This window comes from Python bivittatus, unplaced genomic scaffold, assembly GCF_059951505.1.
Source record: "Python bivittatus isolate LINGU-HERP-01145 unplaced genomic scaffold, Pbiv_v1 ctg000610_np1212, whole genome shotgun sequence".
Classification (NCBI taxonomy): domain Eukaryota; kingdom Metazoa; phylum Chordata; class Lepidosauria; order Squamata; family Pythonidae; genus Python; species Python bivittatus.
This window is the reverse complement of record NW_028277088.1, coordinates 19,511,173-19,525,459: the sequence shown is the minus strand read 5'-3', so window position 1 is coordinate 19,525,459 and position 14,287 is coordinate 19,511,173. Positions and strand designations below refer to the sequence as shown.

Genomic DNA, 14,287 nt, shown 5'->3' with positions numbered 1-14,287 from the left:
CTTAAATTCTTTTTAAATTGCACTTCTTTTTATGTATGTTGCATTTTTATTACTATTTTTTTTTCTGTCATGCTTTGTTGTTAATGACCTCTAGTTACAATAATAAGCTTATGACTTCTTGCTAAAATGTATTTATTTCTTTTAAATATTTTTAAAGGTTCTGATGGCTTTAAAACATACAATTAACGCATCCATAAAGTTCAATGAAAAACAGAATAGACATAAAACTTCAAAACTAAAACAGTAACATTAAAAAGCCTGGGTAAATATTTTTTGAATGCCTCCTAAGGCATAATAAAGAAGGGGGTTACTTTTACTCTAGTGGGATTTTTTTCCATAATAGAAAAATGAGAATTGTCAAAAGTGTCCATTGTAGGCTGCATGGATAACTGAAGAGCAATAGCTGGACTATATGGGAGTGGGCAATTTCATAAACAATTTAAGAATAAGCCGGATACAGCTTTCTTAGCTTGGGAGGCAACCAGTATCCACTGAATATTTCATTAGAGAGACATCGCTCATCACCAGTGCTGCTACGGTATGGGCCAGCTGCAATTTCTTGACTGTCTTCAGGGCCGCCATGAAGAATACATTATAACACTGAAGTCTGAGACATGAAGTCAGGATTTATCATTTGACGTAGATAAATCCAGCATCCATGCTGATTCCAAGAAGATTTCTAGACTGGTTTCTTAGAGGATGTCCATTTAAAGATTGAGGAATCATCCTAAGTTATTTACAGAAAAAGTATTTTTAAAAATGATATTAAAAATATAAAAAATGCATGAGATCTTTCCTACAAGGCAGTGGTAATGGCCCTGTGCAATGGAGGAGCATTTCATTCAGTGTTTAAATGTACTAAACTATAATATGAGTCCCCCCCCAAACCGGTAACTCTGAAAACACTTTAAGTAACGTATGTAAAATATTGAAGATTGCTCCACTGGTGGTCAAACTTTCAGCTTCTTTAATCTGCTTTGCTAACACTGACCTTCAGTTTACAGTTTTTTTACTTTTTTTTTTGCCAATTATTTATGTGTGCAAGAAGTTCTATATTTTTATGCCTATTTTAAATGCCTGTTCTTAGGATAATGGGCTGTAGGAATAGGCTAGTCTTTTTCTTTTCCAGCTTTTTCTATACATGATTACTAAGGAGAAAACTGGAAACAACTTATCTATATAGCTCCTATATTTTAGGCTGTCTTTTTTCAAAAGACTCTTTGAAGGCTGTTTCTTTGAAAAGACTCCTATTTTTCCCAGTTGTTTTTTTTTTAATATCAGTTGTTTAATTTGAAACAGAAAGTCTCTAGCAGCTAATACATAGATACCACCAGAGGTGCCAGAACATTTCAAGATGTATACTGCAATTTTTTACAGTGCTGATTACAGATATCAAAATTCTTTCCTTGTTGTAAGTAAAGAGAGTCTAACCTTGAATACAAATTAATGGAACACACTAAGGACGGAAATAAAGCTGGCTCACTTTGCAGAATGGTTGCGAAGAGTGGTGAAAACCTGAGATACAATTACTGCTTCTATTTAGATTTTTATAGCTTGGAGCATTATCTTTACGAGTGTACAATTTCTGGGCAAGTTTCTGGCTGTTGAAATTTCTCTTGCATATAGGTAAGATACCTCTAATGACTTAAATAATTCTTTTTGGCTCTTTTATTCTCTGTTATGGAATAGTTCAGATTTTTTTGTGGTCATAAACAGGACAAGGAGAAAATATTAATAATTTTTTTTCTCATTTTCTTCTACAGACAAAGCCTGTTGCATTTGCAGTCCGGACAAATGTTAGCTATAGCGCAGCCCATGATGATGATGTCCCAGTTCCAGGCATGGCCATCTCATTTGAAGCGAAAGATTTTCTACATGTTAAAGAAGTAAAATAGTTTACATTACATTATTACAACACTGTTCTGATATGCTATTCTTAATTAAGCTTGTTGCTTTATATACCCCAGATATAATAAAGAAAATTGTTATGTATGACAGAGATTATAAAGCAATTGCACAGTTGTTTAGCAGGAGACCCACTGCCCATGCATAACATCTGGCCAGGTACAACTCCCATCAAACACTTTCAGTTACTAAGATTGACATATTGGGATCCAGAGAATCAGTAAGGTCACCTGACACCAAGCAAGGTAAGAGGGTGGATTATATGTGTTCATAGAGGACCATTCAAAGCCGAGCAATACCTAGTATGAAGTTAGTATGAGGGAACATCAAGTTGAAAGATATTACTTGGAGTATTAAGGCTGTTGCCAACAGCTTTGCTGTGTTGGGCATGCAGTCCCATTTGAAAAACTAATGATCTTTGAGACTTGAGAAGGACATGGATGGTAGTGTGAAAGGAGGAAGTAGGGTTGCTATAGCCTGCATTTGTGTACTGTTGTCCATAGCTTTTGAACCTTAACCAGTGTGTTATCACTTTTATTCCTGAATAATCTGTCCTAATCAAAAGGAAAGCGCTCAGTTCTACCCTTAGCCTCAAGTCTCAGTCCAGTGAAGCAGAGCAAGGTATAGTGACAGAGTGATGGAAGACACTATAATCTTTGCTGTTGAGTCAACTGCTTGATGAACCATATTTAATTCCTGCTTGGCAAACATGTAGCTTCTGTTTCAAAATACTGTTTTATTTACCCCCTATATTCCTGAAAATGAGATAAGAATGGGGACGTCTTTTCCCACAAAAAATGATACTTCTCTGTACATCCATACATACTTGATAGTTGGTAATACAGAGAGAACACTCCCAAAGAGGATAACTTACATATGAGACCTTCCAGTAGTCTGCTTTACTTGTCCATGAGCGTAGAATGTTGTTGACAATGGGATCCTGGGTGTGAGGATTCCCAAAATAATAAAGTTAGATGATGAATGTTAAAATAAGAAACATAATCCTTCTTATTATAATACTTCTTTATAAGAATCTTATAAAGGTACTTGGGACAATGAAAAATCAATTGCATGGTTTCACATAAGAGTCTTTCCCTGTCTTGAGACTGGAAGCTTTTAAATGTATAATTAGGATTCGTAAAACAGTAGCTTGAACTAACTGTATTTCAAGTTCTCTATCATTTGAGAAAATAGCCGAACCTCAAGGTCAAGCGAAAGTGCTATCCTACCAATTTGTTTGCTGTAGGTAGCAATAGCTTCTGAAGGAAGGCTGGACCTTAACCTGAGCACTGGGTGAAAATTTCAAAGGAAATGTTGACCAGATAAAGGAGGCATCAGGTGTATAATTGTCAGATACAAAGGTATCAGTATGAGCTCTGCTAGAAGAATGGGCCAGAATGTCTAGTTCAATGGCATGGACAAGATCTGAGGCTGTAGTTTCAGCAGATGGGGGCATAACTGAATGAGGGAAGTACTTGATTTGGGGACTTAGAGGCTATTCCAGGTGTGCATTTGGTTGTGGGATCTGCCTTAAAGGATTGTCTTGGAGGACAGAAAAGCAAAGCTTGCAAAAACTGTTACATGATCAGTCAAAGGCTTGATTGGGGGTAGGTCTCTGTTGTGACTCTTTTTGTGAATAAGAAGTCAGTCCAGAGGAGTAGATCTTAAGGAGGACCTTTCTCAAATATTCTCTTCCAAGAGCAATTCCTGAGCATGAAGTGACCAAGCAGTACCAATCTATATATGCGGTAGGACTGTACAGTGCTTCAAATTCAATTCCAAAAAGGTGCTTCAGAGCACTTGAGGACAACAGTCACACAATCCTAGGAATGTGCAGTGGTTTAAAGAATTGCAAGGAGCTGCTTTGTTTGCATGCCACATTTTAGGAAACACTTTTTGTATTTCAACCCAGAGCATTGCACAACATATACCATGGCACAGAATCGGTTACAAATACAGAAACTTGCTGTTATTCATAATACGTAACATGAAAAGAGACATTTAGACATGCAGCATGTAGCATTTCATCTCGTTTGCCAAAGTTCTAGAAAGTAGAATAAATCGGTTTGGCTTTTTTATGGAAGTGAAATTTGAAATCATTCTTCAACTAGAGTTTTTAGAAATAAATTGCTTTGAACACTGGAACTACTGCCTGATGTAGTTAGTTCCTGTAACATCCTAAGTCCAAAGATTTTCTAATTCTTTCTGTAAAGAAATGAGCATTTTGGCTGTACGCCAGTTTATGAATACTCATTCTAGTGCAAATGTTTAAGATGTGGATTAATTATAGTATGCGATTAGATAGCATCTAATTTAATTAGAGCTATATATATATATTTAGTGAAATGAGCTTCCATCTTCCTTAACCTTTTCCAACTTTCTAATACGTGACTAAGCTAAGTAGTCAGAGCATATATTTAATGCCAACATAATAATGATGCCAATATCATAATGCCCTTATATAAATCAGTGGTGCAACCACATCTGGAATATTGTGTGTAGTTCTGGTCACTGCACCTCAAAAAGGATATAGGAGACCTAGAGAAAGTTCAGAGCAGGGCTCTGATTAAGTTCTTAAAGTGTCATAGATGCTTTGTGTGTAGAAGTGGAAGCTATAAGTATCAGTGTGAAATCCTGGGCAATATATGTTCTTTTTCTAAAGTGAAGTTTAAGAACATGCAATAGCAGCAGATACTTGTGTTTGAACATAAGTCATGAGTGATGAACGGAGGTGGGGGAGAATATGAATATGGTGAAAAAGCAGAGGGAAAGGGTCTTAAACCCTTCAAGTGCCAGTCACATTGTAGCTGCATGTTCCTTTGATCATCTTTCCCACTTGCACTGAGATTCCAAAACTGGACATAACTCTGAGAAAAGCAACAGGGGAGGGATTATTAAGGAAAAAATGCAAGTACCTACCTTTCATTTCTATTTTTTAATCACTAAGCCCTACTTTTTACAAATTTAGCACAACTTGCATTTTTCTGCATGGCTAAGTTTAGTGAGATAGTGTGCATGCTTCCTTTTTTTCTCTCTGTCTCTCTTTCACACACACACAAACATATAAAATATATGCATATATATTTGTACATACGAACATAAATAGGTCATACAACTATACTTGGGGGGGGGGAAGAGGGAAGAATGGAAATCGGTATTTTCCAAAAGCTGAAGCTATTCATATATTATGGAGAATAATGGTATCCTCCTTGCAATATATTAAATTCTCTTTTTTTCCAGGCTGGAGTTCAGTCCAAGCTGATCATAAAAAACACAGTGCACCTCTTGTATCATTTCCTCCTCATAAATTAAACAGCATCACATGGACAAGGAAATAGTTGGAAAAAGACTTGGTTGTTTTGTCTCCTTACTGTTTCACAGTATTGTTAAAAGATAACACTCCTTGCTAAATTATAACCTACTGTAGTCACTCTTTGGTGCTTTCTGAAAGAGCGTTCCTAGCATTACCAGTCAGAAAGCACTGAGTAGCAGATTTTCTCTGGTGAAAATTTTAAAAATTATGGAAGCAGAATTTGGAAAAAATTGGAAAGATCCAAACAGCAGTAATCCCTTGCATTTGAAATAATTTTATAAATGTCTAGCCATTCCATGCACAAACCTATGTAATGGCATTCACCATGATATATGTAATGGAGAAATTTAATTCAAAAGCTTAAAAACATGTTGGTTTTACTGTTGCTGAAGTATAGTTTAATTTATATATGTAAATAAGGCTGTGTTGCTGTGTACACTTAACCAGGAAGTAAATGGAGCTCAGTGGAATTTTCTGAATGTATAGAATTGTCTTGTGTTACATAGGCAGCACAAAAATATATTGGTACTAACAAATACAAATAAAATAATTCTGGCATTCTTTCTTTCAGAAATTTAACAATGACTGGTGGATAGGACGATTGGTAAAAGAAGGCTGTGAAATAGGATTCATACCAAGTCCAGTCAAATTAGAAAACATGAGGCTGCAGCATGAACAAAAAACTAAGCAAGGAAAATTCTACTCTAGGTAATTAAAATGCCTATGAAATTATCTGTGATGAGATGTCAAGTTATGTAACAAAGATAAATGTGCTTATTGTAATGCTCAGTCATTTTCAAACAAAATTGTTTTTTTAAGTAAACATTTGGTTGTCATTTTTTTCATTTAAAGGAGAAACGTGAAAATTCTAAGAATGTTGACTCCTATTTACATATCCCAGTTTAGGCAGTACTTTCACTATAGGATTGTTCATATCACCTCTTGATGATACATGTCTGGCCAAAAAAATTCATTTTGTTCTTTTCTATCCCTGCGGAGTCCCATGGAAGGGTTTTGAGTGCCTTTGCTCAGCTGTACCTTGCTGATGTTCAGATACCATCTCTACTTCAGAGAGAAAAATGGAAAACGTTGTGGAATAATTGATTTATTCATTTCATGGGCACATTAAGTGGCTACAAGAACATGCAAGAGAGTACTGCTACCTCTTGAAAATCACCTCTATCCTAGCAATGTGACTGAGTTAACAAAATTTGGCATGAATCTGTAGTTGGTTTATTGTTTTACAATACAGAATGAGGAAGCTTGATTGATTAGAATTCCTTCCTCATGTTCTATATTATCTTAAAACAATGAAGCTATCAAAGGGAAAGAGGTAACCTTGCACATTATAATGGTACTTCATTTCCCTACCCTTCTGACATTTGGAACTACAGATCTTTTATTAGAACTGGCCTTCTGATTATCAGAAGTTCAGTCCCAACTTCAGTGGAGGAGGTCAATCCGTACTGCTTCAGCTCGCCTATTGTATGAGTATGTTCATGAGCAAAAAATCACATGAAAAACATTGTTTGCTTATCTACCCTTGATGTCCTTTGAGCGGTCACTCCATCTTTGGCTATAAGAATTTCACAGTAGATGCTGCAATATTATTTCATTGTTATAAAAATGCATACAAAATTACTTAGGTCAGGGACTACAGGGTAAATTCCAGTATGTAATTAAATAATCCCACTGACTGACTGCCATTTGTTACATTTAAAGGATTAGGAAACATGCTGATTTTTACAGTATTCAGGCTTTTTTCTTCCCTGTTTTTCAATCAGTGGTATACAGTACTGTGCAAAAGTTTTAGGCAGGTGTGAAAAAATGCTGTAAAGTAAGAATGCTCTCAAAAATATATATTCTAATTGTTTATGTTTATCAATTTACAAAATGCAAAGTGAGCGAACAGAAGAAAAACCCAAATCAAATCAATATTTGGTGTGACCACCCTTTGCCTTCAAAACAGCATCAATTCTTCTAGGTACACTTGCACACAGTTTCTGAAAGAACTCGGCAGGTAGGTTGTTCCAAACATCTTGGAGAACTAACCACAGATCTTCTGTGGATGTAGGCTGCCTCAAAACCTTGTGTCTCTCCATGTAATCCCAGATACACTCGATGATGTTGAGATCAGGGCTCTGTGGGGGCCAAACCATCTCTTCCAGGGCTCCTCCTTCTTCTTTATGCTGAAGATAGTTCTTCATGACATTGGCTGTCAATAATGGGAAATCTTTGCTGAAGCCTTTCCAGCAAAGTAAAATTCTTTTCCCAGCTAGCCTGCCAATTCATTTCTTGAAAGTTCCAAGAATTCTTAGTTCAGATATAGAAGCCGTATCTGACTGCACAAATGACCACTAGAAAATATCAGTTGCAGTCAGCAGTAATAAAATCATTCTTCATATAAAACTCTTGTGTATGTGACATTTGTGGAAAGTGATCACATTGAAGAAGAACCATTAGAAAAATTGGAGAAAAGTCACAGGCCTCTGTTATTTCTATTTTCAGATTATTCCTGTGTTTTTTGGTAAAATGCATAGCAGTAAAAGGCATCTTGATTGTGATTTGGGTTTTGAATTTTGGAGCCATTTTAACCATACATTATAGCACTTGGTTGAATAATTATTACTTCATACAGAGAAGATTGTTTACATCTTCCTTGTGGTTTGCCATGCTGTAATTCTATAAATTATAAGCATTCAAGGAAAACTGTCATATTCTCTCTTGATGCTGATGCAAGAAAATATATGAGATGATCAAAAGAGTATTTGTTTATTTACTCTAGTAAATCAGGAGGAAATTCATCATCCAGTTTGGGTGACGTAGTACCTAGTTCCAGAAAGTCTACACCTCCATCATCTGGTAAGGGGTCCTATGTTCTTTTCTGTGGTCTTTTCCTATATCCATATACTTTACAGTTTTCAATCAGGAGACAAGTCTTTTTAGTGAAGTGATAAGCCATCAATTTTTACAAAAGATTTATTAGCGAGGTTCATATTTCAAATAATTTAAATAAGATTTTTTTGTGCATATGTTGAAAATGTGACATAAGATGCATTCAATAGTGAATTGCTACAACTAATTCACACGTTTGTGTTAAATTCATTTGGTATAAGGCAGGAGGGTTGCTTAACTGAATTTTTTAACTAAATAACTAGACAACACCCAGTATCAATTGATAGTTTGTCTGATAAATAACTAAAGGTGTAACTCTGTGTGGCTAACTGTAACCATTCTAGCATCAATAACGAGAAATTGTACTGTTTTTATGCAGAGTATTACATTCTCTTTTTTTTCAAATAACTTTTTTAGATTTTAAGGTAAAAAAGATAAAAACTAACAAAAACTAATATTTGAGATAGAAAATAAAAAAAGAAAGAATGAAAAAGAACAAAGAGAACAAAGTCAAAAGTGCAGAAAGAAAAGGAAAAAGGAAGAAAGAGAAATACAATAAAGAATGACTTCCGACTTTCCTTACAACAGATATAAGTATAAATTTACATTAAACTCTTACTGTAAGTTTACAACATAACTTTCATTTTTTTTCTGTTGTCCACTATTATTTCTAATCATCAAATCCATATATCATAGTTTCATTTTTTTTTCTGTTTCACACAAAAAGTCCAAAAAAGGCTTCCAATTAGCATTAATGTCAATGTCTTTTCTCTAATCAAAGCTGTCAGTTTCACCATCTTAGCCAACTCCATCAGCTTCACCATCCATTCTTCCATTGTAAGTAATGTCAGATCTTGTGCGTATAAAAGCCTCGCTGCTGTTATCATATATAGAAACAAAGTTCCATGGATATTTTCCAGCTGTTTGTCCATCAATCCCAAAGGAAAAGTCTCTGGTTTCGATTGTATATTAATCTTTAAAATCTTCTCAATTAAAATATCTATTTGATTCCAAATTTTTTTAGCTTTTTTACATGTACACCAAACATGAAAGTCTCTTCTTGTTCACATTTCCAACATACATTTGAAGTACCTTTATACACTTTAGATAATTTTTCTGGTGACAAATACCAACAATATATCATTTTATAAAAATTCTCATTAAGATTGTAGCACAATGTAAATGTCAGTCTTCTTGCCCACATAATCTCCCATTATTCCATTTGTATATTATACTCAAAATTTTTAGCCCATTTTATCATACATTCTTTGACTTGTTCATCTTCTGTTTCTAATTTCAATAAAAATGTGTACATCTTAGCAATAACATGTTCATCATTTGTACAAAATTCTACTTCAAATTTGGTCTTAACATATTCAAAACCAAAAGCTCTTTTATCCACTTTAAGTCTTTCTAATAATTGTACATATGAAAACCATTGACATATATAACCTTCTGATGTCAAATCCTCTCTTGATTTTATTCTGAAGTCCCCCTGAGAAAATTCCAATACATCACCATAAGTTAACCATTTATGCTTAGGTATCATTTCTCTTCTATAAAATGCTTCTTGCAGTGACAACCATAAAGGAATCTTTGGAGACAACCTAGCTTTGTATCTGTTCCATACTCTCAATATATTTGGCATGTCTAATAAAATTATTTTTAAAATCTACATTAACTTTAACTTTATCATGCCATAAATATCCGTGTCACCCGAATCTCAAGCCATGCCCTTCTAATTCCAATAACCTCCTGTTTCTCGGAGTCGCCCAATCTTTCATCCAAACTAAACAACAAGGTGCAAAATACAGTTTCAAAGGTGGTAGACCTAAACCTCCTCTTTCTTTAGCATCTTGTAACGCTTTGTACTTGATTCGCGGTTTTTTACCTTGCCACAACAAATTTAGATATATCTTTCTACCATTGTTTAAGTGGAGCAACAGTTGTCAAAACAGGCATTGTCTGAAACAGAAATAACATTCTAGGTAAAACATTCATCTTAATCACAGAGATTCTTCCCAACAATGACAAATGTAATTTTACATTTAAGTATTACATGTCTAATATGGTAAAACTGCAAAATTCACTTATGAAGTGATGGTCGCTTATTTAAAAGGCTTTAAAAAAGGATTAGATAATGCCATGGAATAAAAGGCTGCTGGATCCCTAATCTAATCATAATTGTCATTGTTCTTATGTACTTTCTGTGGGTTTCCCACAGGCAATAATATATTATCTCCAAGGTTACTCTTTCATTATATCATTTTATGATCTTACTGGCAAATGTGGGAAATAGGGTCCAGCAGGATTTTCTACATGTTCCTGTGAAAAGATTTAATCTAGGAAATGCAGAAAAGGAATTGGTGAATTCATCCATTTCCTTAACTTCTACTGTAATTTGCTTATGAAGCTAATGGATCTCTATTTGCTTTTTCTGTCTCTAAAATAGAAATATTAAAGTTGACTGCTCCTCATACTGTTTTCTTGAATGTTTTCATATTTTGTTAAAATATGTCTGATTTTGAGTAAGCACTATAGCCTAATAAAAGAAGAAAAAAGTTAATAATATTAATTTAATGATAATAAATGAGATTAAAGAAAACTGAGTGAATTCAAAATCTGTAATTACAATATAACTAATGTTTTTATGTTAACATTTGAGTGTATTATAAAACCCAATTTTGTAAAATCAGCCAACATCAATTTTGTCTTAGGCAAGTGAATACCAAAGTTTAATAATTAAAAAAGAAAAGTTATAAAAAAAAATAATCCTAAATACATATTTGTATGATTCTTTCACAATTTACTATATTTGCATAAACAGTACAAAACAGTAATGTCTTATATATTATATTATAAAAACAATCAGAGTAATTATAACCATGACAATGAAATACTGCTGTTCAGTATATATCTTATGTTGAAATCAGACAAATATTTTGAGGAGACTTGAGATTTTGAAGTATGTTTTATCATTGGGCATTTTATATATATGTGATTCAGTGATACAAATCATATAATTCTTCTTGTTACAGAAAAGATGCTCTTAGAATTTCTTTAAAATTATATGCAGTAGTCCCCCGGTTAAGAACGCCTGGTTTACAGACAACCCATAGTTAAGAACGGAGCCTATTGTAGCATAATTTGAGTTAAATACACAGTGTTTTGAGTTAAATACACAATGGTTCAAGTTAATTACGCAAGAAGTAGTTAATGCTACTTATACAGTATTACACAATAATACTGTTCCGGCTTACATACAAATTCAACGTAAGGACAGACCTTAGGCACAGAACTTGTTCTTAAACTGGAGATTGCCTGTGCTTTATTTAATAATTTTTCATTTTAGTGTCATACTTTTCTTCAGTGCTGATAAAATCTGAAAAGTTCCTTAATTGTAGGTATCTGCAGTTTCAGCCAGATTGAGAAGAAAGGGAAAAAATTGGATGCAGTTAGAAATTTCTTAAAGGATTTTACTGCAACTAGTTACCTGGAAGAATATTACCTAGAATCTTATCTAGAAGAATTCCCAGCCCTGTGACTAAGCTGAGCAACATTGATTCTACCACACAAAGTAAATAGCACATAATGTCTTCTATTGGAGCGGTCATCAATTATGAGGATGAGCTGCACAAGATTCAGCAAGGCACATTACCCTCATCCCCTGTTCCAGCATAGCCAAGAGGAGATTGAAGCTACCACTTTTGCATATTATTCAAAAAAGGTGTTGCAAGTTTAATAGGGAAGTAGTTGAACTTATTTTCACTAACTGTAGTTAAGATGATGTGTCAGAATTAAATGACATAACAAGCCATATTTAATTTAAAAAATGGAAAGAAATAGTCTAAAATCCACAAAACAAGACTTTCCTACCAAAAAATAACTCATTTTGATGCTAATAGATTTCCACAGTAATAGGTACAGATGGATTGTTTAGCTTTTAACATACTTTATAGGATTTAATTTTACTGCAAAATTTATTACATTTTCATTTTTATTTTTAATGTTGATTTTATTATTGTTTTATTATTCTTTTTAAGTATATTTTGTGATTTTGATTTTCTTGTATATGCCCTTGGGAGTAAATTATAAATATTTCGGATAAAGAACATGTTGTTCTCCAATCAACATGAGTTCAACAGAAACAAAAAGTAATAAAGTAGCCATTTCAGTAAAACACAAATTAATGAATTCCATAGGAAAGCCTAACATATATGCATTGCAATAAAACCAAAGTCAAAACTATATAATGAAAATAGAATATTAAGCACTTAAAGTTTGATAGAACAGTGGGGTTTTTTTTAATTTTCATTTTAAGGCTAGTTACAAAAGGCCAACTTGATTTCTTTCAAAATGAAATTCCAAAAGGATTGGTACACAGTAGGTGTGTCCTGAATTCTCCATCACCCATCAATGCTTTGTGTTTTAAGGGCATGTAATGGGGCTTTAAATAGTGGTGGTAGAACCTGGAAAGGAACTCACTAATCTGAAGTCTTATGCAATCTGATTCCTTTCCCACCTTTCTTCATAATGCAGTCAGGGCAGAGAGCAATTACATACAATATTTTAAAAAACAAACTCCCAAAACACCAACCAATGTGACTGAAATATTAATATCAAATACTCACCATGTTAAAATATGTTAAAATGACTATTAGAAAAAAAAAGTTTAACTTGCTGGGGCAAGGTGGGCCTTCCTAGGGGAAAAAAAAAATCAAACCTTGGATGTAATTTCTTCTGTTCAATTAGCCAGACTTCTCATGGTTAAATTGAAACAAGGATCTCTCTGGAAGACAACAACACTCCAGCAAACTTCTTGTTGCATTATTTTACTTTACTGCTGGATAAAACTTCCCAAATAACTAAGTGTTATGTTTGCATGTGAAACTTAATTATAAAACAGTTAAGTCACCAATCTGTTGAATTCCATATGCATTTGGAAGCCACTCCTTCCAAAAGTGGCTAGTGTAATGCAGCTTCTGGTCATGATTTATGTACTATTCCTAATGGTTAAGTGTGCTATCCAAATACAGAGCACATTTCTGGCTATGTGGATTCGTGGATAGTATTAGGTTAATTTCTGACTCGTTAATCAGGCCATATTGCATGAAATAGCACAATTTTAAAAATATTTAAGAGCATTTGTGCTGCTCTTAATTTCAGTCCAAATCTTCCTTATAATTTATACTTTTAAAAAGCCTTTTCAGTTGCCATTTGTATGCTTTGCAGTGTCTAAAATAAATTGATTACCTGTTCTTGTTTCTTTAATATATGCATAATACAAATATATTTTAAGTGTTTATACTTAAGCAAAGAATTTGTGTAAGTAGAAATCTAGGTAACTGTGTCTAATTTCCCACATAATTACATCTGATTTTCATGGATATTAAAACTGTTGTGGTTGTTCAGCAGTTTGTTCAAAAATAATTTATTGCATACAACTCTTTCTGTACACAGTATATTATCATTTACACAAGAGAAGTTTTTAAATTTATAGTTATTTTACCTGCTATACTGATGCACATTCCTTCCTTGAGAGAATGCAATAATTGGGCTTAGGTTTTTTGTTTCTGGCCTTCTATGATTAATTGCCTTTGATCCCAGCAGGAAATACGATTTCCAAGGAGAACCATATATTAGATATATTAGATATATGGTTCTTCAAGATTGATTAATCTCTGTTCTATGGATTTTTGATCCATTGATTAATCTCTATTCTTTGGATTTTGGAATTTCATATATCTAGCCAATAATACTGGTTGTAAGAACTTGCTTGTAGATTCAGTGTTTGATATAAATATTTCCTTATACATGTATGATCAGTTTAAAATAAAATATATTTATATATGTGAGTTGTTGGTAAAGTTGGAAAAATTATGACCAAATAGATTTTAGATATAATTTATAGTTTTACCGTATATACTCGTGGATAAGCGCATCAATGAATAAGCTGACCCTCAAAATTATGTTTTAATTTTCACAGTTGGCTTATATATGGGAGGCACATTTTTCATGGTAATTTGGTTAAAAATTGGAGGGTCGGCTTATCCATGGGCTTATCCGCAAGTTTATACAGGTACTTTAAAAATATATTATCATATATACTCACAGATAAGCCAGTTCGTGGATTGCCCAAATCCAATTTTGGGGGTGTATTTTGGCACCTAAAAT

At 33.6% G+C, this 14,287-nt stretch overlaps 1 protein-coding gene across 5 annotated transcripts in view; it reads left to right on the top strand.

The window, feature by feature from the left end:
* CACNB2 (calcium voltage-gated channel auxiliary subunit beta 2) overlaps positions 1 to 14,287 on the top strand; it is a 162,554-nt gene that overhangs the window by 124,260 nt on the left and 24,007 nt on the right. For all 5 annotated transcript variants that reach the window (XM_088150432.1, XM_088150434.1, XM_088150431.1 and 2 more), the window contains 3 exons: positions 1,764 to 1,886; positions 5,790 to 5,926; positions 8,004 to 8,080. In XM_088150432.1, coding sequence (XP_088006558.1) covers positions 1,764 to 1,886; positions 5,790 to 5,926; positions 8,004 to 8,080 — 337 coding nt within the window. The remainder of the gene's footprint in view (positions 1 to 1,763; positions 1,887 to 5,789; positions 5,927 to 8,003; positions 8,081 to 14,287) is intronic.